Raw genomic sequence first — 21,288 nt, forward strand, 5'->3', positions numbered from 1 at the left:
GCTCGTTCATTCACATCCGGCTCTCCATTTTCTTTTGGTCATCGTGTCGCGTACAATTGTGTTCTTGTTCGCACACGTTCGTTATTGATCGTTACGTTTCTCAATAAATTGTTAAGACGTTCAAAATCGTATAATTAAGAACACTCGCTAGTCTGTACGTTGCACAATATCCTCATACTTCATTTCTCTCGACCATCGTAATCCTCTTTTGGTTTATCGTGTGCTAATGCGTGGTATTTCAGAAAGCTCTCCTACTCGCGCAATGGCGGAGGATTTGGATGTCGAGGCGATGCTGGAGGCGCCATACAAAAAAGGGGTAAGGCTTAATTCTTTTCGTTACTTTCCTTCTTCTTCGTTTTTATGTCTCGGTTTGTTCCCTCGAGGTCCTAATTTTTTTTTTTTTAATCCCGTAAAGTCCACCCCTCAAGTCTCAACGCACGCAAAATCCAATTACGGTGGCGTACTGTTCTGGGCATGTTCAGTCATGTTGCGTTCGAGAGAAAAAAAAAAATATAGAAATGTCCGTCCTTACCTTCCTGTATATATACATGTAGAACAAAGTACGCCCTTGTCTCTCATACCGACTATTGATCAATACCTCCGTTTTCTGTACTTATAGATGGTACGTAACATGTACCCTCGCGCTCGTAGGATGTTCGGCAGCGAGTTCCTAGAATGCACTTGAAATACGAGGTATTAAGAAAAGCCATCACTAACATCATTTTTACTTAATTCTGTTTTCTTTCTTTATTTTCACTTGTTTTGTATAATTTGTTTGTTTTTTTTTTTTTGTTTTTTAAATTTTACTTTCTCAGAAACCGTAACGTTTATTATTTACATGACGTAGATAGAATTGCTACTGTCATCTTTGTAACAACCATAGGAAGAGAAACAATTATGAAAAACGATGTTTTGTAATTATAGGGAATAAAGTGAAAAGAAAAAAGTAAATCTGTTAGGTGCTGTTCTGCCATGTGCCATGCTATTCTTTTTATCTTTACGATGTACATAAAAAGTGCAGAAGAATAAATCGAGCTGTCTCTGTAACCATTATATGTGCATAGACTTATTTACACAGTGTTGACAATGTTTTATAGTAGAAGGGCATAACTTCTACACGCATCTTTTGCATTTTTAGGTGGAACGATAAGGGTATCTGTCAATTTTTAAAATTGAAGCATTCCCGCATTGGCTTTGCTTTGTTTTTTGGTTTACAGGAGTCTTGTATATGCACCTATTTTATATATAATTGTATATCAATTCTTCTTTTTCGGAAGAAGCGTGCATTGATATAATCGTTTGAAATTAAATAAATCAGATGAATAGTCTTTATGTTGAGAAGGAAATGTGTTTTGATCAAATTAATTTGCAAGGAGTAAATTGCATTTCATTTATGTGCTATAAGAGATGTAACAATAGTTTCATTGAAATATATTTTATCCAGATAGGAACAAAAATAAAACTTGAAGTAAAATAATTGTGTTACAAAAAAAATTTATATTTCTCTATGATAAAAGTAACATTTATTACAAATATTGTGTATGTATCAGTTTCTTGTAAAAAGTAACATATAATTAATATATTATACTTTGTATTTTGCAAAAAATAACATGTAATTAATTTTATATGCTTAAAAATATGTTGGACCATTGTTCCTGATCATTTGATCGGAATTAAATACGTTATGTCCACTAAATTATTTCTGATGTTCCCTTTTCTTTTATAATTCTTATAGTTTATCATTAATAAAGTATTGTCTGTGCTATTTCGAATTCAAAGGTAGTAATTTGTACATAAAATGCATGGTAAATTGGCAAGCAGGATTAATATGTCATGAGGTTTAAACGAGAAAATGTTTTGAAAACTATATTCGCAAATACAACCAAGTTTTTGTAGAAACTTAGTAATTATTCATAAACCATATTAATAGAAAAGGATAGATTAATAATTCTAACATCACTGGTACATGCATTTAACACCATTATCATCATTCCATTGCATCAAATGTGGTATACCAAGTATGAGTTCGGTTTTAATCATCTGAAACATTTTCTCTATACAGCTAAGTCATCTTGTAATATATCGAATGGAAGCTGCGAACGATCGTCGATCGTTTTTTTCTTATTACAAGATAATTAATTGAGTATACATGCAGGGGTTGTAGGCTAGCAATTAGGGTTCACATCTCGTGTTACATTAAAAACGTGCTGTCTTTGACGAGGGCTCTCTTTTGCAGAAGAAAAAGGATGTGTGGTTGGCCATTGGTAGTTTAAGACCAAGGCATGCTCAACCCAAGATTGCAATGCTTTCCTAAAACCCGATAAAATAATTGGTAAGTTTGAGCCAGGTGTATGCGAGGCATCGCAACGCTACGCTCGCCCCGTCTCTCTGTCTCTCTCTTTCTTTTCTGTCTCCCCATCTCAGCCCCCTCAGACCAATATAATCTACCTGGAAAAGAGAAAGAGCACGAGAGTGCACCACCGTCCAACGCCAAATAGATCTTCGATTGCATAGTGCTTGAAGGAGAGTTGTCCACATGGTTATAAAGATTAACAGAAGACAAAGCTTCACGACCAATATATTTTATTTCTGAAACTACTGTCAGACTTTAAATTGTACAATTTGTACACAATCTATCGTTACAAAATTTACTAACGTTCTATGATTTGCTTTTTGTCCCCTTGTTCGCGCATCCCTGCCACATCGGCTGGCTGGCATGGCATTCAACTGTTTGCTGTTCGTAGGAGCAGGACTCCTCATCCAAAGACAAATCTTCCAAGGAGAATGGGTCTAGCCGCAAATCGTCTGGGTAAGCACAGTTTATATGTCATTGATTCAATTAACTCTTTGTGCTCACTACCTTTTTTAACAATTTTAATCTTTTTATAGATTTATTTTTATAAAAACTATGTGACTTGAACTTGTTCGAGTTTTATATTTGTATTACATGTATGTATAGTAATTCTATAATACTTGAAAAGCAAATGGTTGAGAGCACAAAGTAATAAGCAAACTAAAATAATCCTAAGAATATAGTTAGACATTTTCACTATTATATTTCTTGCCTAGTCAAAAATTACATTTCTGTACATTATTATTATAGTGTGTTGGAGAATAAAAATAAACGATTTCTTTATTAACATTTTGCAAAATATATTGCTTGAGAAACAGTAAGAGGACTGGATTTTTATTAAGGTTTTCCTTTTATTTATTAATTTAGTTCTTTGTGCTTAATTGCAAATAAAATTATTATAATGTCCTGTCCTTTTATATCGAGTTCTTGAAAATATAAAGCACACGTGTTTACGAGTATTTAAAATCATTTCATTTGAATCTTTAGCATTGTAAACTGAGGTAAATACTTAATTGTTTGTGAACATTTCAAAATAGCCATTCCGCGTACGTTTATAGCTATTTGAAGTTATATTCTCTTTGTTATAGACCCCATACAATTAGTGTAAATGCTGGTTATTTTCATAATTCCAAAGGTTAAACCCAAAGATGGTAAGTGTTTAGGCAGAATATCTGTATTACAGATTCAGTTACAAATGTGAAATATAATAAATAATTATTGGTAGAGATTTTAAGCGTAAAAAGTATATAGGAACGAAATTAACTAAAATTTATAAAATGTTGCATAAGTTATTTTAAAATATCAAGTACTGTTCTGCTTAAAGTTTTAATTATAGCATATTTATATATACTACATCTTTAGAGAACTATGTGGAACTAAAATGGGATATGCGGGGGTCTATGCTTGCAATGTTCCTGCTATTACCAAATTGTAATTGAATTAAATAAAATTCTTACCATTAAGGGTTTCGATTAGTAAATTCGAAATTTGTTGCTTTAATAATTGTTTTGTAACGTAAAGTATTAAAATTATGCCACGCAAATTGTATCTAAAGTTATTTAAAAAATTCATACTTGTTATCGAATTAATGGTAGATTTACAGAACCCGTTAATTCGATACTTACATTGTAACAACAATATGTGCAATCGCGTATGTCATAATATTACATATTGAAAATTTAAGCGTATATAAAATTTCTAAGTCCCAGATTCTTTTCTTTGTTTTTTTTAGGAAGAGCAAACATCGTTCTCGTTCCCGTTCTCGATCGCGAGACCGCAGGGAGAAAGATCGTCGCGATCGCGATAGAGACAGAGATAAAGATCGTGACAGAGACCGCGATCGTGGTGATCGTCGACGCAGATCAAGATCGAGAGATCGAAGAGACCGCGACAGAGACAGAGACAATGACAGAGATAATAGGGATCGACGGGATAGAGATCGGGATCGAGATCGAAGAAGAAAACGATCGCTTACACCGATTACACTTCCCCGAGCAAGACCACCATTTGGAAAAGGTGTCAGTCCCCTTGGAATGTAAGTATACAAGTGTTGAATATTAAATTAAGAAACAGCACCATTTGTCGAGTACTTTTATAACTCTTGCAATTAATGACATCAAATTGACACAAAGGAAGAACGGATCCATGTTGTTATTAATCCAATTAGGAGTACAATATAATAATGAATGCAATAAAGCAATACAGAATAAAAAAAGAGAAACTAAGAAAATAAATTTATATGTACATTGCAGTAGAAACGATGAGTTGACGCCAGAAGAGCGCGATGCTCGTACAGTATTTTGTATGCAACTAAGTCAACGCATACGTGCACGCGATTTAGAAGAATTCTTCTCCAGTGTTGGTAAAGTTCAAGATGTCCGACTTATTACTTGCAACAAGACAAGGAGGTTTAAGGGTATAGCGTATGTTGAGTTCAAAGATCCGGAAAGCGTTACACTGGTAAGTTAACACGAATAGTGTGTGTTGGGCATTTAGTTAATTTTCATTTGTTAAAGTATATTTAATTTATTTATAGGCACTCGGATTATCGGGTCAAAAGCTATTGGGTGTTCCTATAGTAGTACAACACACTCAAGCTGAAAAGAATCGTATGGGCAATTCAATGCCAAATCTTATGCCAAAGGGTCAGACAGGACCAATGAGATTATACGTTGGATCTCTTCATTTTAATATTACAGAAGACATGCTTCGTGGTATTTTCGAACCTTTTGGGAAAATTGACAATATTCAATTAATTATGGATCCAGAAACTGGTAGAAGCAAAGGCTATGGATTTTTAACCGTATGTACTTGAATATGTTACAAATTTACTTGAATTATTTTTTTTGTTTATTTAAATATATTCCTATTTTTCTGCATACAGTTTAGAAACGCCGACGACGCGAAAAAAGCTTTAGAACAATTGAACGGTTTTGAACTTGCTGGGAGACCTATGAAAGTTGGTAACGTCACAGAACGTACAGACTTAATACAGGGACCATCGCTTCTCGATACAGACGAATTGGATCGAAGCGGTATTGACCTTGGTGCTACTGGAAGGTAAATAATGTTCATATAATTTTTAATATTTTTCACCTTTTCAACATTTGTAACTAATGTTTCGATGAAAATGTTTTTAGGTTACAACTGATGTTTAAATTGGCAGAAGGAACCGGTCTTGAAATTCCTCCTGCAGCTGCGAACGCGTTGAACATGGCTCCTGTTATGTCGACGCCACAACCACCCCCACAAGCTGCCCCGCCTATAGCAACACAATGTTTTATGTTGTCGAACATGTTCGATCCACAAAAGTAAGTTGGTACAATTAGTTTTTACGTAAAAGAAATGTGCATATCAGTAGACCTAGTGTTTGATTTTCCGTTTTTCACTAGGGGAATGCATATGCTATATAAACCAAGTTATCTCAAAACATTGTTTCATGCGTGTATGTATACGCATGTTAAAAAATGATAATTTAACATTACAATAAGCCCTAAATGTGCGCAATCGAATACAAGTACAACTTGACTGCATCGTGCGATTAAAACAGAATTTATGCATTTTGTTTCAGCGAGACAAATCCAAATTGGGCGAAAGAGATTCGCGACGATGTGATCGAGGAATGTAATAAACATGGTGGCGTGTTACACGTGTACGTGGATCAAGCCTCTCCTCAAGGTAACGTTTATGTCAAGTGTCCATCAATTGCGACGGCGGTAGCGGCCGTTAATTCGTTACATGGTCGATGGTTTGCGGGACGGGTGATAACGGCCGCGTACGTGCCAGTTGTGAACTATCATTCGCTATTTCCGGACGCGATGACCGCGTTACAGTTACTGGTTCCAAGCGCGCCAAGAAGAGGGATGTGATCCTAAAAGCCGTTGTGAGAGGCGAGTTACGAATGTATAAATTCTTATAGTATTATGTTTTTTCTTACCGATTTTAGAGAAAAGAACTGTCATTATTATAACACGTAATCACATCATTTCAAGTCGCTGTTCGAATTATCAATCGCGAAAGTACAGAACAAACGAGAGCAATCTCGTGTACACGCAAGCTCCTTCGATATTCGTAAGCGCAATTGTTCTTTTTTTACATCGAAGCGAGAACATATGGTAAATCATTTGCAACGAGAATCGATCGTATTTATTCAATAAAAAAAATCCTCGGAAGCACTTTGTCGAACTTCGGAAATCTTGACCAATTAATACACGACAACATCGGAGGTATTGCCCTTGATACATACTCTGGATGGATACACTTACACAGGGGTACGAAATTTCCCCTTAAAAATAGTTATTTATTAACACAGTACAATGATTTAAGAGTATTACGTGTGTTGTGTTCACGTATCGTTATATTTAACAGATTCAGCACAACCGAAGGTATACTGGGGCTTCAATTGCCTTATTTATCAGCTATATTACAAAAGGGCGACGGAAAACTGTCTATTAAACAATTGCCTATTATCTATTTCTTCGTAAGGTTGAACGATTTTTGGCGCTTAATCCGTTAAAGCAAAAGCAAATATTAATGATAAAGTGAAACCATTGCGTATGTTAATGCATATATTGTGGTGGAATTTTCTTCACAAATTTATCGTAACGTCAAAACTCGCAGCAAAGGTTGTTTCTTTAGGAAAAACATAGACTTGTTATATATTAGTAAAAAAAAAACGCGTAAAATATTGCGAGGATGAAAGAGAAGAAGGGGTCTGCAGGCAACTAACATTATCGATAAGATTTTTCTTTCGTTTTGGTACAATCGATAATATGACAAATATTTTTAACAATGTTAATTTTCTTGAAACGATACAAACTGACGCAAAGCTAATGTTCGTTCAGGGAACTAATTTACGCGCGTACTTACTATTTCTGTGTATTTGTTATATACACAATTACATAATGGCCTTCGTTTTGATCGTAAAATGTCTGCAAACTTGTCCTTAACATTGTGAAATTATTTATTTATTTAGATAAATAAATTATTCACGAATGTTTTTAATTATAAGGAAGCAATTTAAATGGTTAATATAGAGGTGTTCGTGTTAGAAGAGAATACGCATAATATACATTTTTAAATTTATATTTACAACGCTTACACATGGGAGTTTCTAATATCATAAAATATCAATGAATTGTCGGTCCAGAGCTCGTTGCTGTGTTACAATTTCCTGTAGAAACACGAAGCGTGAAAAAGATTTCGTAAATAATATTTGTCAATTTAATATGCTTTCGTTATTCCTGCAGACCTCTATTTACTTGAGAATCAAATACGATAACCTGTATAAAGTGGTTTGTAAATTAACACGAACTGTTCGTAGATATAAACAATGCTGTAACTTCGTATTATTAAAACGTGGGTGTACACTTCGATAATTATAAAAGTAAAATTAATGTGATACGTTATGTGGATATGAAATCCTCCTCTAGTATACATATTGTAAATGCGCAAACATACTTTTCTGACATTTGTTCGTTCATACACGTGATAATTTAAGTGATTGTAGCATACGTAAGGTTTTCATTTCTTATTGTAGAATAGAATACAAAGATTATTTTTTAACCTTCACTGTATGTATCTAACTTAGACTACAAATGCTATTTTGAACACATTGAATGAAAGGTAATCTTGTGTACGTTTTATAAAAATTCTACAAAGTTGAAATTATTATTTAATAAATTAACTAAAATTAATTGAAAACAGCATTTGCCATATGTATCGATAAAAATTTTCTTTCGCGACTCCTTTTGGATCTTACGAGACGCCTTGCTTAATTTCATTTTTTTACTTCTTCCTTATTTTGTTACAAATGTTTAGAGATACAAATTTTAATATGTGATTTATTTTATTTCAACCATTTTAAATCGGCACATAAAGCAATATGATCACTTGGAGACACGACAGACGGAAGAGCCGTGTACAAGCTAAGCTCATCTTTACTAGGAAGTGGTACAATTTGTTCGATGCCTAAATGATCCTTTTGGTAAAATATGTAATCTAAACATCCGCAAAAGGTACCTGTATAATTTGTATATTCGGGAGTACCACAAGCACTAGATAAATTAAGATCGTGTTTGAGGGAAACATTGCCTACAGATTCATCAGGACCTATAATAGAGTAAGAGGAAATATACTCCAAATAAATATAAATTTTTTATGTATATATAATTCACTATATTACTATGACATTAAATTAACTTACTAAATTTCCATTCAGCATGATCTTCTGGTATATACTTTTCGGTCATTAATCGATAAACTCCACTCTCCGGTCCACTGTTAAAATCTCCACAATAAATAATACTAACATTGCATTCTGGGTTCTAAAAATGTTTCGTATGTTATAGATGTACGAAGTAGATTGCAATTATGTAAATTATTGAACGTAAGTACCTGTTCCATCATTTCTTTGGCAAATTTCTGTAAATAAATCAGACCATAATATGCTTGTAACAAACGTATATACCCTGCTTGCGGTCGGTAATATAAGTGCGTATTGCCAACAATTAAGATTTCAGAGTTTTCTTTAGATCGTAGTATCAATGTCTGCAATATAATTTAAATGTATAGTGCATCGTTAAGTACGAAGAAATTATATTTAATAATAAAATAGAGATTATTGTGCTCTAGTACCTGTATAATTGTACTTCGATTTAAAAATGTCTGTTTTACATTTTCGTTTTGTATCTGTGACCAAATGGCATTAAATCCACTGAAATTTGTAGATTGAGACATGATGCTATAATCGCAACTTAATTTATCGAATCTTTCCTGATTATAAAATATTGCGAGTCCTTCTCGCGTATCACTTTTAAGATTATATATACCATCGTAGTTCAACGCACACAGAGACACTAAATCATTTTCATAAACATTCTTATCTACTTCTTGAAGGCATATTATATCTGCATTATATCCTGTAAAAATTTGTTACCCATATTTAAATTTCTTCATTCTTACAATAAACACGAAACACTAATGAAAGAACCAAAGTTAAAAAGTTACCTATTAATTCTTTCAAAATTAATAATTTTCGATAATCCATCGATAACGCATATGATGGACAATATGGATATAAAACATCTTTGGATAATTCAGTATCAGAATATATGCTTGCCAATATGTTATACGATGTTACTCTGAAACTTCAATTCTGTTTTTAAAAGTAGCAATTTTTACTTGTACTTTCGTATGTAAATTTTAAACAATATATTTATGAATATTTGATGTAAGTAGAATAATAATGTTTTAACACTTATTTGGCCAGAACTGGGTTACACTGACCCAGCATTGACATGTACTGTTGCTCTGTACTACACCTTTTTGCTAGAAATTTACCTTTTACCAGACAATTTATTTTTGGTAAATTCATGTCTGACTTCAAAAGGGCACAGTCCTGGACCAGCTTCTACAGTGTAATTGGATGTGACTTCTATAGTTGGTCCAGTTTGTATGTTATTTCTTGGTATACACATTATTTTTAATTTACATCCTATATCAGATACATTAGGTGTGTATAAATATTCTTCTCCAACAAGGATCCAATTTCTTTTATTGCTTTTGTACCAATTAAAAGTTGACCTTAGTTTATCAACATAAGTGGATTCAAATTTTGTGGGATAAGTTGGAAAACCGGTTAAAATGCTTGATGGTAATTTTATCTTGGTGACACACGGTACATTCTGTTTTAATATACATTCTGTATCAAAAATGATCAATTTTACATTTAATGGATCTTCTAAAATCGACTTACAAGTAAGTTCGCCATCAATGACAGAGTCATTTTTTATTAATTTAATCGTTTTATCTTGGATGAAATCATCCACTGTACTATTTGTTGATTCTGTATCTTTAGACATTTTTCTCATTTTCTTATTTTTTCTCTTTAGATTTTTCATAGCGTAATTAGTTATATTTACGTTTATTCTGTGAAGAAAAGTATTTATGGACTCATTCACGTTTCTATTAAAATTGAATTGCCTGTCTACGTGTAGATTAGGATTCACATAACGAAGTGACACTTGAAAGTTGTCGCTACCCTCGTCGTATTTTATAATTGCTTCGTTCATGTTTAACAATAACTTTTCCTGAGAATAATACTTGGGAAGATGTTGGCTAAGTTTTGAATATGATAAAAATGAGGTTAGATACTTTGAATAGAATTTACCCACTAATCTAGACATCTTGTGCTATCATATTGTGCAACTTACGCGGTATACGTATTATACAACGTTAAAATAATAAATTTCTAGGCAAGGACTATAAATAACGCGTAACAAACAGAGCCCAAATACACGTGTACTCGTAACAGTGGCCTTTTCTTGTTTAGTTAACAAACTGTCATAGAGTAGCGGAATGCATTATAATCAATCGGTCTGCTAGTTGGTACTTAAACCACAGACGAGGTATACGAGTAGACTTTTCACCCAATATATTTTTTCGGCCCATTTTTCTAGGGCTCTAGAGCCCCATTACCATTTCCGTGTCAGAAATTTTAATAGTTTTTAACGGAATGAGAGCTGTACGATTCAGAATTGAGCATCGATCGATTAATTTCAATGGAGTAACCAATCGATTAAGATTATTTAAAGATTTCAAGATTATTAAAATACGTAAAGATGTACCTCATTACTAAGTACACCGTAAATCTTCTATTTTTTATTTTAAATTGTAATATATAATTTATTTAAAAAATAACTCGGTATGGCAGTCAGATTGGAACTTCTCGACAAGCTTGGGCGTTTTAGCATTAGAGGGCCTGAGGTCGATAAATAAGCGCCATTTAGCGTTGAATGTAACGAACTATTCCACGATAAACTTGGGCGGCTCTCTCGACTCCCACGAGAGGGTCCGAAATTACTTTTTCTCTATTTCAGTGTAAATTTTTCTTTTATTATGGGCTTTGTTTATACATATGTATGTGCCTATATGTATAGCTCTGTGCTAGTGCCGCGAAGACGGACTTTGGCTGTTCAAGAGCACGTTCTTTATCGATTTCCCGAAGTTGCATGAAATGCTGGCCGGGCGTAACATGTGGCTCGTGTGGTAGGATATGTCGGCTTTCCCCACCACTCCGTTAAATGCTAAGGAAGTTCGTCGTTACTAATGTCGACGTCGATGCACTCAATTATGCCAGATCTGGCCACACTGAATAGAGGTTCTATTTTTGACTTGTGCAGTTACATGTTAGATTACGGACACTGTCAGCTCTTCGTTGAAATGGAGTGAGAACAAAATTGAAAGCGCAAAATGACACAGACCGCTATGATAGCTGCGTTTTTGTAGCGAAAGAGTTTTCATGCACAAGAGTTGTCCTATTCGACCGACAAAGTTCAGTCTCCCAAAGGATCATGATATGTTTGTAAAAGTCATATTTATTGCGGGGTTTGGTGAAATCGCAAATTTCAAGGTTATTCGTTAAACGCAAATGGTAAGAATGATATTTATTAATCACTCGCGTTCATATCGTCTCTCAGTGTTCGAATATGATGATTTCTATACACGACAATACATTTTCAAGTGGAAGGGGTACTGATATCTATACAAGGATATGTCTCGTCTCGTACTATATCTACATATTACTTGTCAACAGTTCATTTTTTTCGCAATAAGTTTCGCTGTTTAGCAGAAAAGTAAGAAAACTTCCCTAATTATATTATAGTTTCTTTGTATTTAGAAGTAATTGTCTTATTAATTTTATTGGAGATATTAATTGTATATGGAGAAACAACAGTTTCAAATAAAACAATTTGAAATCATGATCAGGATTCCTATCTATAAAATTAATTTTGTCTTTTTTGCCTTGTAGTCTGATTCTGTGATAAGTGGAAATCTGTTTGCTGCTGCTAAACAATTAGCAGATAGTGAAATCCAGCTCATAAAAGCTATAGAAAATTCAAAAGGAAAAGACAACAACAGTATTATTGGAAACATGTCTATGTCGGTCAAAAAAAGTGCCAAAAAATCTGCGAAAACTTCTAGCGTAAGAATATATTTTAAAAAGAATCGTTATTAATTTTAATAATTAGTTTGACTAAGAAATTTATGTGGGTTTTGGTAATACTTGTCTTCAGGCCCCCAAAATGCAATTACTTTTGGTACAAAACATAAATGATCATATATAATTATAACATTATTAGTATGACAATTAGAAATACTTTCAAGTTCAATGATGCACTTAGTATTTTGTAACATCACCAATGACACTAACATCATTCAAAATTTTTCAAGTATTAGGGTTTATTTATGTAAATATTTTAAAGAAAAAGCGCAGAATAGGTCATAAATTAGAACTATTAAAACTATCAAGTCATAAGTAAACCATAAACAAGTCATAAATTAGAACTATTAGGTCATTAAAAGAATTACTTTCTATTTGAACATTGAGAACTCCACAAATTTTTTGGTCAACCTAATATATTTGGAACAAAAAGAATTTATTCGTCGTTCTTTTAATCAGATTCGGCCATCCGCAGCTTTAATAGCTGCTAAACGAGAGGCAACGCAACAACATATATCACAAAGAAAAAAGTGTAGCTCTATCTTTGTACATGATATATATCAAAAAGCCATAGATGCCAACAATTTAAAGAGAAAGAAAACTGGTCTTGTATATGATCTGTCTATGTCAGAACACGAATGTCTTTGGGATCCAAATTATCCAGAATGTCCTGCCAGATTGACGAATGTTCTACGAAGATGCGAAGAATTAGGTTTAATAAGTAGGTGTAAATTCGTTGCACCTAGGCATGCTACAGAGAATGAAATACTCACGATGCACAGCCAAAAACAAATCGATATTTTAAAGGCCACAGATGGCTGTACAGATGCAGATAAATTACGGTCTCTCTCGTCTAAATACGATGCAATTTATGTACACCCTGTATGTAAATGTTTATAAAGTGCAAAGTAAATTTTAAAATAATATAAGAATCTTAATACTAAATTATTAAACATTTCTTTAGTCTACCTACAAATTGTCCCTGTTAGCCGTGGGCTCGACGATCAACTTAGTGAAAAGTATTTGTAAAGGAGAAGTACAAAACGGAATGGCTATTATAAGGTATAATAATTTTATAATTTACCTATATATAGAATGACATTTACTATGTTGTAAATATTGAGCAGTAATACATTTTATTTTTATTCTATTTTAGACCACCTGGACATCATGCAATGAAAGTAGAATATTGTGGATATTGTTTTTTCAATAATGTTGCGATCGCTGCTGAAAATGTTTTGAGTAATAATTTGGCGAATAAAATTTTGATTGTCGATTGGGACGTACATCACGGACAAGCAACTCAACAAATGTTTTATAATGATCCACGGTACATCGCTGTTTTCGTAATTTGCTCGTAATATTTCTCGTAACGAATGTTCCTTTTTATATAAACATTTTTCGTAGGGTAATCTACTTTTCTATTCATCGTTACGAGAATGGTGAATTTTGGCCAAATCTTAAAGAATCTAATTTTCATTTTGTCGGAGATGATTTAGGACAAGGATATAACTTCAATGTGCCTCTTAACAAAATTGGTATGACAAATGCTGATTATTTAGCCATATTTCAGCAAGTTTTATTACCAATGGCCTACGAGGTAAGTAGCGTATTCCAATAATTCAATTTATAAGTTGGATATAAAATAGAAAAATTTTAATTATTATAGTTTCAACCAGATCTGGTAATAGTGTCAGCTGGTTATGATGCAGCCTTGGGCTGTCCAGAGGTAAAATGATAAATGTTATTCTTTAATACTTTTTTTATTATCCTAGTTTAATCCAGATTTTATCGTTGTTTCGGCTGGATTTTATTCAGCAATTAGATGTGAAAAGGTTAACGATATTTTTTTTATATGTATATATTTATTTATTTCAGTTTCAAAAATGTTTAAAAATTTATTATTTTTAGACTATATACATCTAATTAAATTTTAATTGTTCATGATATTAAGGGCGAGATGTTGGTGACCCCTGCATGTTATGCTCATCTACTGTCATCTTTACTGAGTTTGGCATCTGGAAAAGTTGCTGTTGTACTAGAGGTATGACAAATATCCTAACACGTCAATGTGTTAAACATGACGGATTTATAATTCTTTAAATATTTTATTTTCAATGTATCTTTTCTTATAGGGTGGCTATTGTTTGAAATCATTGTCTGAAGGTGCAGCATTGACGCTACGCACTTTGTTAGGCGATCCGTGTCCCATGTTACAAAATCTTGAATTACCTTCATTAAGGTACGATCGAGAATCTAATATGAATTTAATATAAGGAATAATATTAATTGATATATAATTATTACCATTTCAGTATACGCGACTCAATTTTAAATACGATTTACAGTCATAAATTATATTGGAAATGTTACCAATATCAGGATACGTACAGTATTAATACTACCACGCATAATAAGGAGCAAAGTATTAATCAACATTTACCTACAGTTATATTTAAGTAAGAAATTAAGTGATTCCTACTGAAAATTTAATTACTAATTTTAATTATATAAACGTATAACTGTTTTATTGTAGAGGAAGCGACATTAGGCCAGAAGTGTATGAAACTAGTAATTGCTATCCAGTTCAAAGTAAAGAAGTTATCGAGTTGATAGAAAAGCAGTTAAATATGCTAATCCAATGTAAGTTGCTATTTAAATATTATTCACCTTATGAAATAAACGGCTACATACATAACAATTATTATTTTATTTTAGTTACTAATTTGTCTATGTCATCGAACAAAGTGTGCGTCGTTTATGATGATAGAATGCTATATCATTGTGATTTAGTTGACGATAGTCATCCGGAGAAACCAAATCGTATTAGTGGTATTTACAAAAAGTACGAAGAATATAATTTACTTGATCGATGTTGTGTGCGACAGGTATTTTAATATGCTATAAAAAATGTTAACTTTTACACTTTTGTCTGAAATATAATCATCTTTCTTTATAATGATCAATTTTTTTTTTTATCTAAAGGGACGAAGTGCAACGATGGAAGAATTATTACTGGTTCATTCGAAAGATTACATAGATAAGATAAAGGCCACCGAAGGTTTAAAATACAAGGAGTTGCAGAAGCTAGCCACAACTTTTAACTCTGTTTATTTACATCCTGAAACTTGGACAAGTGCCTGTGTATCTACCGGATCTTTATTACAAATAGTCGATAGCGTATTAAATGGAGAAAGTCAATCTGGCGTAGCTATTGTCAGACCTCCAGGGCATCATGCAGAAGAAGATGCACCGTGCGGTTTCTGTATTTTTAATAATATTGCTGTAGCAGCTAGATATGCCATAGAATTTCATCACTTGAAAAGGTAATTATGGTTTCATCGATCTGTTCTCAATTATGCGTGCTTGCATAAAGATAATATGTTGTAACCTTCAGGGTTTTAATAGTGGACTGGGACGTGCACCACGGCAATGGAACACAATCGATCTTCGAAGAAGACCCAAAAATTCTATATATGTCTGTTCATCGTTTTGATAATGGCAATTTCTTTCCAAATTCTAAACGTGCTAATTATACCTTTGTCGGTTCCGGCCCGGGAGAAGGTTTTAATGTCAATATACCATGGAACAAAGTCAGTCTTTGTAAATACGATATGGAAAGAACTAATGCGAATAAAATGTAATTATTAATATATTTTATTTATATGTGCGCCACGTAGAAAGGAATGGGCGACGCAGAGTACATAGCAGCATTTCAACAAGTAATAATGCCAATTGCATATATGTTTAATCCAGAACTAATTTTAGTCTCAGCGGGTTTCGACGCATGCATTGGCGACCCACTTGGTGGTGTGTAAATCGATTTTATAAATATTCTTTGTAAAAGATTTGTTCGAATATTTAATTTTTAATTATTTAGGTTGCCTTGTAACACCAGAGATGTATGGGCATTTAACACACTGGTTATCTTCTTTGGCTAATGGTCGTATTATCCTCAGTCTCGAAGGGGGTTACAATATTAATTCGATATCACATGCGATGACTATTTGTACAAAAACGTTACTTGGTGATCCTTTGCCGATGTTAGAAAGCAATCAGATTCCGTGTGCGAGCGCCGTTAACTCTATAAACAATGTTTTAAAAACGCAGAAGCAGTATTGGCCGAATTTAATATTTAATGTATCTCTGCCGAAAGAAAATGTACTCCCCAAGGCTAAAGTATTACACGTAAAAACAAATGAACAAACGAGAAACGTTGAAGACCATTCCAAACAGTCCGAGTCCAAGATAGCGTTGGAAGAAATTGAAAGTGAGAAGTTGGAGTTGAAAATTTCGATTAATAAAACCTGTCTAAATTCTGTGACGGACGAAGAAATTTCAAAGTTACAAAACGAGGTGGAGAATATAAAAATAAAGAACTCATCGTACGACGACACTTCAAAGGCGATCGAAGAAGCTCGTAATAAATTATTAAACATGCAAGGTATGATATATCTAGGAAATGTATACATGTATATGTTCGGACATGTAAATGATTTATTGGTCCATTTTTCAGTTTCCGAATATGGAAAGAAAAATGTAAATCAGCCGGGAAAGGAAGCGTCTTCTGAGAAAAATGTTAACAATTCAAACCCTGGTGGCAGCAGTGGTCAGAATGAGAGATCGGGTGCTGAAGGAAGTGTTGCTACAAACTTGTACGATTACCTATCTCAAAATTTGCAGGTAATCAATGCTTGAACTCTTATAATACTCTATTATATATTTAGTTAGGGTTGTTAGGGGTGACGAACTGGTGGCTTGCATATTGTTATAGGCGTTGGTAGTTGGAGAAATGTTTGCAATAGTACCTTTACGAGAATGTCCACACCTGGATAGTGTCAGCGATGTACCGCCTTCGGGAATCAATGTACATTTGCCATGTCTGGAATGCGAAAGCAATGTTGAAAATTGGATCTGTTTACAATGTTACACTGTACACTGTGCCCGCAGCATTAATCAACACGGCGTGTTGCACGTAGAAAGAACGGAACATCCTTTGGCTCTGAGTTTTAGCGATTTATCGGTTTGGTGCTACAGTTGCGAGGCGTACATAGATAATCCGGTGAGTTATAGTTCTAATACCTATAAATAATTATAGATTGAAATATTCAGCGTGTTCTGGTAAAGATATCCGTTTTGACATAAGTCTACACGAATTATTTTTGGAATACTGAACCGGAATTTAATAAAATTTTAGCGACTATACGCTGCTCGTAATGCCGCACATCAAAGTAAATTTAACGAAGAATTACCATGGACATATAACGAGAATTGAAGTGCAAATATTTAATAATACATTTATTATTAATACCATATGTATTTCCTAATATTTATAAATGATTCATATAATAGAAATATCATCAGTTTTAATATTTGTTATTTACTTATTTTACATTTAGTTAAATTTCAGACTTATCGATTTTTACATTTTATATCATTTCTATTCAGAATTTATGAGATGAACAAGATCAATTATACGAAAATGTTTTACCTTCACGAGTAAATAACAAATAGTAAATATATAGATGTTTTAATCAATTTCAAATAATCAAACTACTTGTAAATTCATTTTAAATGTATTCAATATTTACATTTATTAACGACGTATTTTGCTGAACTAAAGATAGTGACTTTAAATAACTTCACATTCTATTTTTCTATGTAGGTTAATGGTTATTAGGTCAATATTAAGTTACGAATAGAACTAAACAAATTATGTTAGATATGAAAGCTTAGATTAAAGTACAGTGCCCATAAGTAAATTAAATTTTTTATAGTCGCTTTAATGCAAATATCAATAATATAATAATGGCCGAACACCCTGTATAGTAGATTTATATTAAAAGAGAAATTTTCTTTTAAAAATGCATATACATACATTTATGAACATTAATTTGATCTCAAGTTTTATATTTACATAAGGATAATACGGTTGCATTATTAAAGGTCATAAATATAAACGCATTTTATTTAAGACGGTATCTTACTTTGAATTTAATTCGTTAATAAATGTAATAATTATAGCAAGAAATTAATAATAATTACGTATAAATTAATTTTATTCTATACAAATAAATAATCAAATAAAAAAATTTATATATCTTTCATGATGTATGCGCACCTTCCCACTTATTCTGTATCAAATATTCTATTCGTATTAACAACAACTCAAATTGCTGAAAAGCGTCGAATACATCGTTTATAACTTCTAGAAATGTTTGCACCGACAAGCTATTCATACTTGTCAGATGTAGGACATTAGTCATTTTCGTGAACGGTAATTTCTCGATTGTAACGTGCGGATAAAATCTATTTACAGTATGATAATTAAATAAATTTGTATTATTTTGAATGGACATAAACTCTTTCATGTCTGTGGCGGGAAAAGCATAATATAATCTGTATGGTACCTTTCGGGTAACATATTTTTGTTCGCATTCTCGAAGTTTTAAGGCAATGATGTTACATACATCTTTCATAGGTTTTGAACCTTGCTCATAGAGATGGAAATCTTTAACTAACTTATATTTGTAATTTCCGCTACTTACGTATGTCCGTTTAGTATTTCTTAAATGTAAAAGTGCTGTTGGTATAGAATAAGTGTGCGATGTAAATAAATGTACATGTGTAAGGTCTGGTTTTGCTTTTAGTTCGGTTGCTACGTGAGATGTCAAAGGTAAAATACCACCTTGATGAGCGAATCCATAAAAAAATACTAATGCAGCATTACACACGAACCAAAAAACCTGCTGTTTACTGAGTTTGGTCTTTGTTGTAAAAGATTTCGAATATGCGTTATTTTCGGCAATACGTGAAACGGTATCGACTCCCGATATTTGATTCATATTCGGTGCATACAAGAAGACTAGAGGTAATAACGTCGGGATTATAAATCGAGGTTCTTGATGAGGAAAAATTGATAGCAGTGTGATAGGTATAATAAAAGATGTCGTCATTAGACCGACAACGCTTTGTATACGGGGCAAATCCAACCAACGAGCTTTCAAACCGCTGCAAATAATAACTTTTCATTAACAATTTTATACTTTAACTTATTAAAAATAGCAGAATATTAATAAATTAATCACCTGTGTAACATTTTTCCAAATGTTAAGAGGCCGATAACTCCGAGAACGTTATACAATAGAGGTACATTTACTATGAAATGTACATAATGAGGATGTAAACCATGATTCTGTAGGTTTTTAGTGTTCGTATTGTATTTGAAAAAATTGAGCGGCGTTACGACGAAGTTGTTCATGGTGATGTCAAGGTTACCTATCTCTGCCATTGTTAAATAACCGAAATAAAAGCTGTCGACCAAAATAAAAACGATAGCTGTAGGTATTCCGCATACAATGAAAGTGAATATTCGAACGTGAAAATCACTAAAACCTATGCTCTTTGAACCTAAACCTCTTTGCAACCAAAAGAAGATAGGTGAAAGGGCAAATGCAATGAATGTTGGTCTGTTAAATACACCAATCACAGTAATTGTTGCAATTTTAATACAATGATTTAAAGAATGTGGGGGCAGTGAAGCTTTAAGCTTGTAATATTTTACTCTTTCCACGCCACTTTTTGCTTTATTATATTTATCTGAAAGATAGTCACTTTGGACAACTACCTGAAACAGTACATATATTTTTCATTATTTAATAATCTGATAAATATTTACAGTGGGATGTTTATACCTTTTCTGAATATGCCATACAATGTGACGTGTAGTACAATAGCAGAGCCATTAGTATCAACTCGATAGCATTAGATAACGTATGAGTTGCATAAACAAGCATTACATAGGAACTGGCATAAGTGATCAGTCTTATTTTATAATTTTGACCGTACATGTAACATATTTTGTACAGGCAATAATCCGATAAAAAGGATAAGCTGCATACAAGTAGACGTGGAAACAGCACCAGAAAGTATGGAGATTTTAATGATATACCAAAGTAAAAACGTGTATACTGTGAAAGTCTTGTTAAAATTGAATATGGTAGACCAACAATAATCTGTGGTATTAAAGCAGTTCTTACAGGAAACGTAGAATTGAATTCCCATGGTTTGTTAATGTCAATATCAAAATAATCCCCTGTAAAATTAAAAATGTTTGTAACATACAGTTTATTTTGTGCAATGATAAGCCTTAACTTACCAGATATTACTTCAATCGACTGAAAATATTCGTCAGGATGAACATATCCAGTTTGTGGAAGTAATGTTAAAATAATTCTCAAACTAGCCAGGAACCAGTAAAGGCCTATTTTTCTTCTTATTGGTATAGCAGGTCTGTATTCGTCGATCGACCTTCTATATTCATTTTTGGAGTGCATTCTAACATGCGATTAAATAAGGCCGTTGATTTATCAAATCAGTTTAGTAAGGTTAAGACAGCGAATAGAGGAATTTTTTTCTATCAAATTGATCATTTTTCCGAATTCTTGTAAGACGATACGACATTAGTTTTAACCACAGAATATAATTTACCATATTCTAGCTACCTAATCATAATATTCAATTCCAGATAGAATATAATACAGACGAAAATTAAAACATTCGCGTCGCATTGGATACGATAGTTCCCGATTCTGGTTACTAGTAACCGTCATGGATAAATAATTAAATTTTAAGATCCCTTGATCATTAACTAAACTATTGAGAAAAAAGAAATTTTTTTATTATTTCTATGTATGAGCGCACATATCTATACACCTTACATTCATTTTACAATTACTGTAAAAACATATTACTCGTCTGTTTCAGTTATTTATAAAACGTGCTATTAAAATTTCAAGGCATACTTTTATTTAATAGAGTTAGAAATCTGCAAAACATTCCTTACGTTTATATGTATTAATAAAAATCAAAGAAATGTTTTCGTATTTCTTTTCATTGGTACTTTAGTCCTTGTATAAACATTTAAGATGAA

At 32.7% G+C, this 21,288-nt stretch overlaps 4 protein-coding genes across 10 annotated transcripts; 2 read left to right on the forward strand and 2 right to left on the reverse strand.

Moving 5' to 3' along the window:
- Positions 1 to 9: 9 nt before the first annotated feature.
- Caper (RNA-binding protein 39-like protein Caper) lies at positions 10 to 7,918 on the forward strand. 3 transcript variants are annotated; one of them, XM_076765658.1, is made up of 9 exons: positions 10 to 154; positions 243 to 316; positions 2,745 to 2,809; positions 4,086 to 4,388; positions 4,606 to 4,813; positions 4,890 to 5,156; positions 5,238 to 5,413; positions 5,494 to 5,664; positions 5,925 to 7,918. In XM_076765658.1, the coding sequence occupies exons 2-9, from the start codon at positions 263 to 265 to the stop codon at positions 6,220 to 6,222; spliced, it is 1,542 nt and encodes a 513-aa protein (XP_076621773.1). In that variant the 5' UTR covers positions 10 to 154; positions 243 to 262; the 3' UTR covers positions 6,223 to 7,918. The 3 variants fall into 3 exon arrangements, with proteins under 3 accessions (XP_076621773.1, XP_076621774.1, XP_076621772.1); XM_076765659.1 differs by adding an exon at positions 620 to 693 and having other exon boundaries at positions 18 to 316; XM_076765657.1 differs by having other exon boundaries at positions 18 to 316.
- Positions 7,919 to 7,948: 30 nt separating this feature from the next.
- LOC143342129 (2',5'-phosphodiesterase 12) lies at positions 7,949 to 10,815 on the reverse strand. Of its 3 annotated transcripts, none has more exons than XM_076765655.1 (7): positions 10,567 to 10,815; positions 9,695 to 10,471; positions 9,362 to 9,501; positions 8,990 to 9,273; positions 8,750 to 8,902; positions 8,559 to 8,679; positions 7,949 to 8,464 (listed from the first exon to the last, which is right to left on the reverse strand). In XM_076765655.1, exons 2-7 carry the CDS (start codon positions 10,423 to 10,425, stop codon positions 8,202 to 8,204), a joined length of 1,692 nt encoding a protein of 563 aa, XP_076621770.1. In that variant the 5' UTR covers positions 10,426 to 10,471; positions 10,567 to 10,815; the 3' UTR covers positions 7,949 to 8,201. The 3 variants fall into 3 exon arrangements, with proteins under 3 accessions (XP_076621770.1, XP_076621771.1, XP_076621769.1); XM_076765656.1 differs by lacking the exon at positions 10,567 to 10,815 and having other exon boundaries at positions 9,695 to 10,038; positions 10,110 to 10,287; XM_076765654.1 differs by having other exon boundaries at positions 9,695 to 10,815.
- Positions 10,816 to 11,326: 511 nt separating this feature from the next.
- On the forward strand, positions 11,327 to 19,116 carry Hdac6 (histone deacetylase 6). Of its 3 annotated transcripts, XM_076765652.1 has the most exons (20): positions 11,329 to 11,786; positions 11,877 to 11,988; positions 12,165 to 12,338; positions 12,816 to 13,238; positions 13,321 to 13,418; positions 13,513 to 13,686; positions 13,764 to 13,956; positions 14,026 to 14,085; positions 14,311 to 14,400; positions 14,492 to 14,598; positions 14,672 to 14,815; positions 14,893 to 14,999; positions 15,075 to 15,244; positions 15,342 to 15,682; positions 15,754 to 15,949; positions 16,037 to 16,166; positions 16,237 to 16,800; positions 16,873 to 17,039; positions 17,131 to 17,418; positions 17,554 to 18,143. In XM_076765652.1, the coding sequence occupies exons 3-20, from the start codon at positions 12,288 to 12,290 to the stop codon at positions 17,629 to 17,631; spliced, it is 3,381 nt and encodes a 1,126-aa protein (XP_076621767.1). In that variant the 5' UTR covers positions 11,329 to 11,786; positions 11,877 to 11,988; positions 12,165 to 12,287; the 3' UTR covers positions 17,632 to 18,143. The 3 variants fall into 3 exon arrangements, with proteins under 3 accessions (XP_076621766.1, XP_076621767.1, XP_076621765.1); XM_076765651.1 differs by lacking the exons at positions 11,877 to 11,988; positions 17,554 to 18,143 and adding an exon at positions 19,007 to 19,116 and having other exon boundaries at positions 11,327 to 11,786; XM_076765650.1 differs by lacking the exon at positions 11,877 to 11,988.
- Pig-z (phosphatidylinositol glycan anchor biosynthesis class Z) lies at positions 18,294 to 21,217 on the reverse strand. The gene is made up of 4 exons (XM_076765653.1): positions 20,515 to 21,217; positions 20,051 to 20,451; positions 19,445 to 19,983; positions 18,294 to 19,367 (listed from the first exon to the last, which is right to left on the reverse strand). The coding sequence occupies exons 1-4, from the start codon at positions 20,690 to 20,692 to the stop codon at positions 18,461 to 18,463; spliced, it is 2,025 nt and encodes a 674-aa protein (XP_076621768.1). The 5' UTR covers positions 20,693 to 21,217; the 3' UTR covers positions 18,294 to 18,460.
- Positions 21,218 to 21,288: the final 71 nt, after the last annotated feature.

This window comes from Colletes latitarsis, chromosome 5, assembly GCF_051014445.1.
Source record: "Colletes latitarsis isolate SP2378_abdomen chromosome 5, iyColLati1, whole genome shotgun sequence".
In the NCBI taxonomy this organism is placed as follows: Eukaryota; Metazoa; Arthropoda; class Insecta; order Hymenoptera; family Colletidae; genus Colletes; species Colletes latitarsis.

Excerpts from the sequence above, each read along its gene's own strand:
- Hdac6 (XM_076765650.1), top strand. Across the intron at positions 15,000-15,074 it reads GTTAAATATGCTAATCCAAT|TTACTAATTTGTCTATGTCA; the intron begins GTAAGTTGCTAT and ends ATTTTATTTTAG. Across the intron at positions 15,245-15,341 it reads ATCGATGTTGTGTGCGACAG|GGACGAAGTGCAACGATGGA; the intron begins GTATTTTAATAT and ends TTTTATCTAAAG.
- LOC143342129 (XM_076765654.1), bottom strand. The coding sequence starts at position 10,539 with ATGTCTAGATTAGTGGGTAAATTCTATTCAAAGTATCTAACCTCATTT. Across the intron at positions 9,502-9,694 it reads AATAAATTGTCTGGTAAAAG|TTTCAGAGTAACATCGTATA; the intron begins GTAAATTTCTAG and ends ACAGAATTGAAG. Across the intron at positions 8,465-8,558 it reads TCATGCTGAATGGAAATTTA|GTCCTGATGAATCTGTAGGC; the intron begins GTAAGTTAATTT and ends ACTCTATTATAG.
- Caper (XM_076765657.1), top strand. The coding sequence starts at position 227 with ATGCGTGGTATTTCAGAAAGCTCTCCTACTCGCGCAATGGCGGAGGAT. Across the intron at positions 4,389-4,605 it reads GGTGTCAGTCCCCTTGGAAT|TAGAAACGATGAGTTGACGC; the intron begins GTAAGTATACAA and ends TGTACATTGCAG. Across the intron at positions 5,414-5,493 it reads GACCTTGGTGCTACTGGAAG|GTTACAACTGATGTTTAAAT; the intron begins GTAAATAATGTT and ends AAATGTTTTTAG.
- Pig-z (XM_076765653.1), bottom strand. The coding sequence starts at position 20,692 with ATGCACTCCAAAAATGAATATAGAAGGTCGATCGACGAATACAGACCT. Across the intron at positions 20,452-20,514 it reads GTCGATTGAAGTAATATCTG|GGGATTATTTTGATATTGAC; the intron begins GTAAGTTAAGGC and ends TTAATTTTACAG. Across the intron at positions 19,368-19,444 it reads TTTGGAAAAATGTTACACAG|CGGTTTGAAAGCTCGTTGGT; the intron begins GTGATTAATTTA and ends TATTATTTGCAG.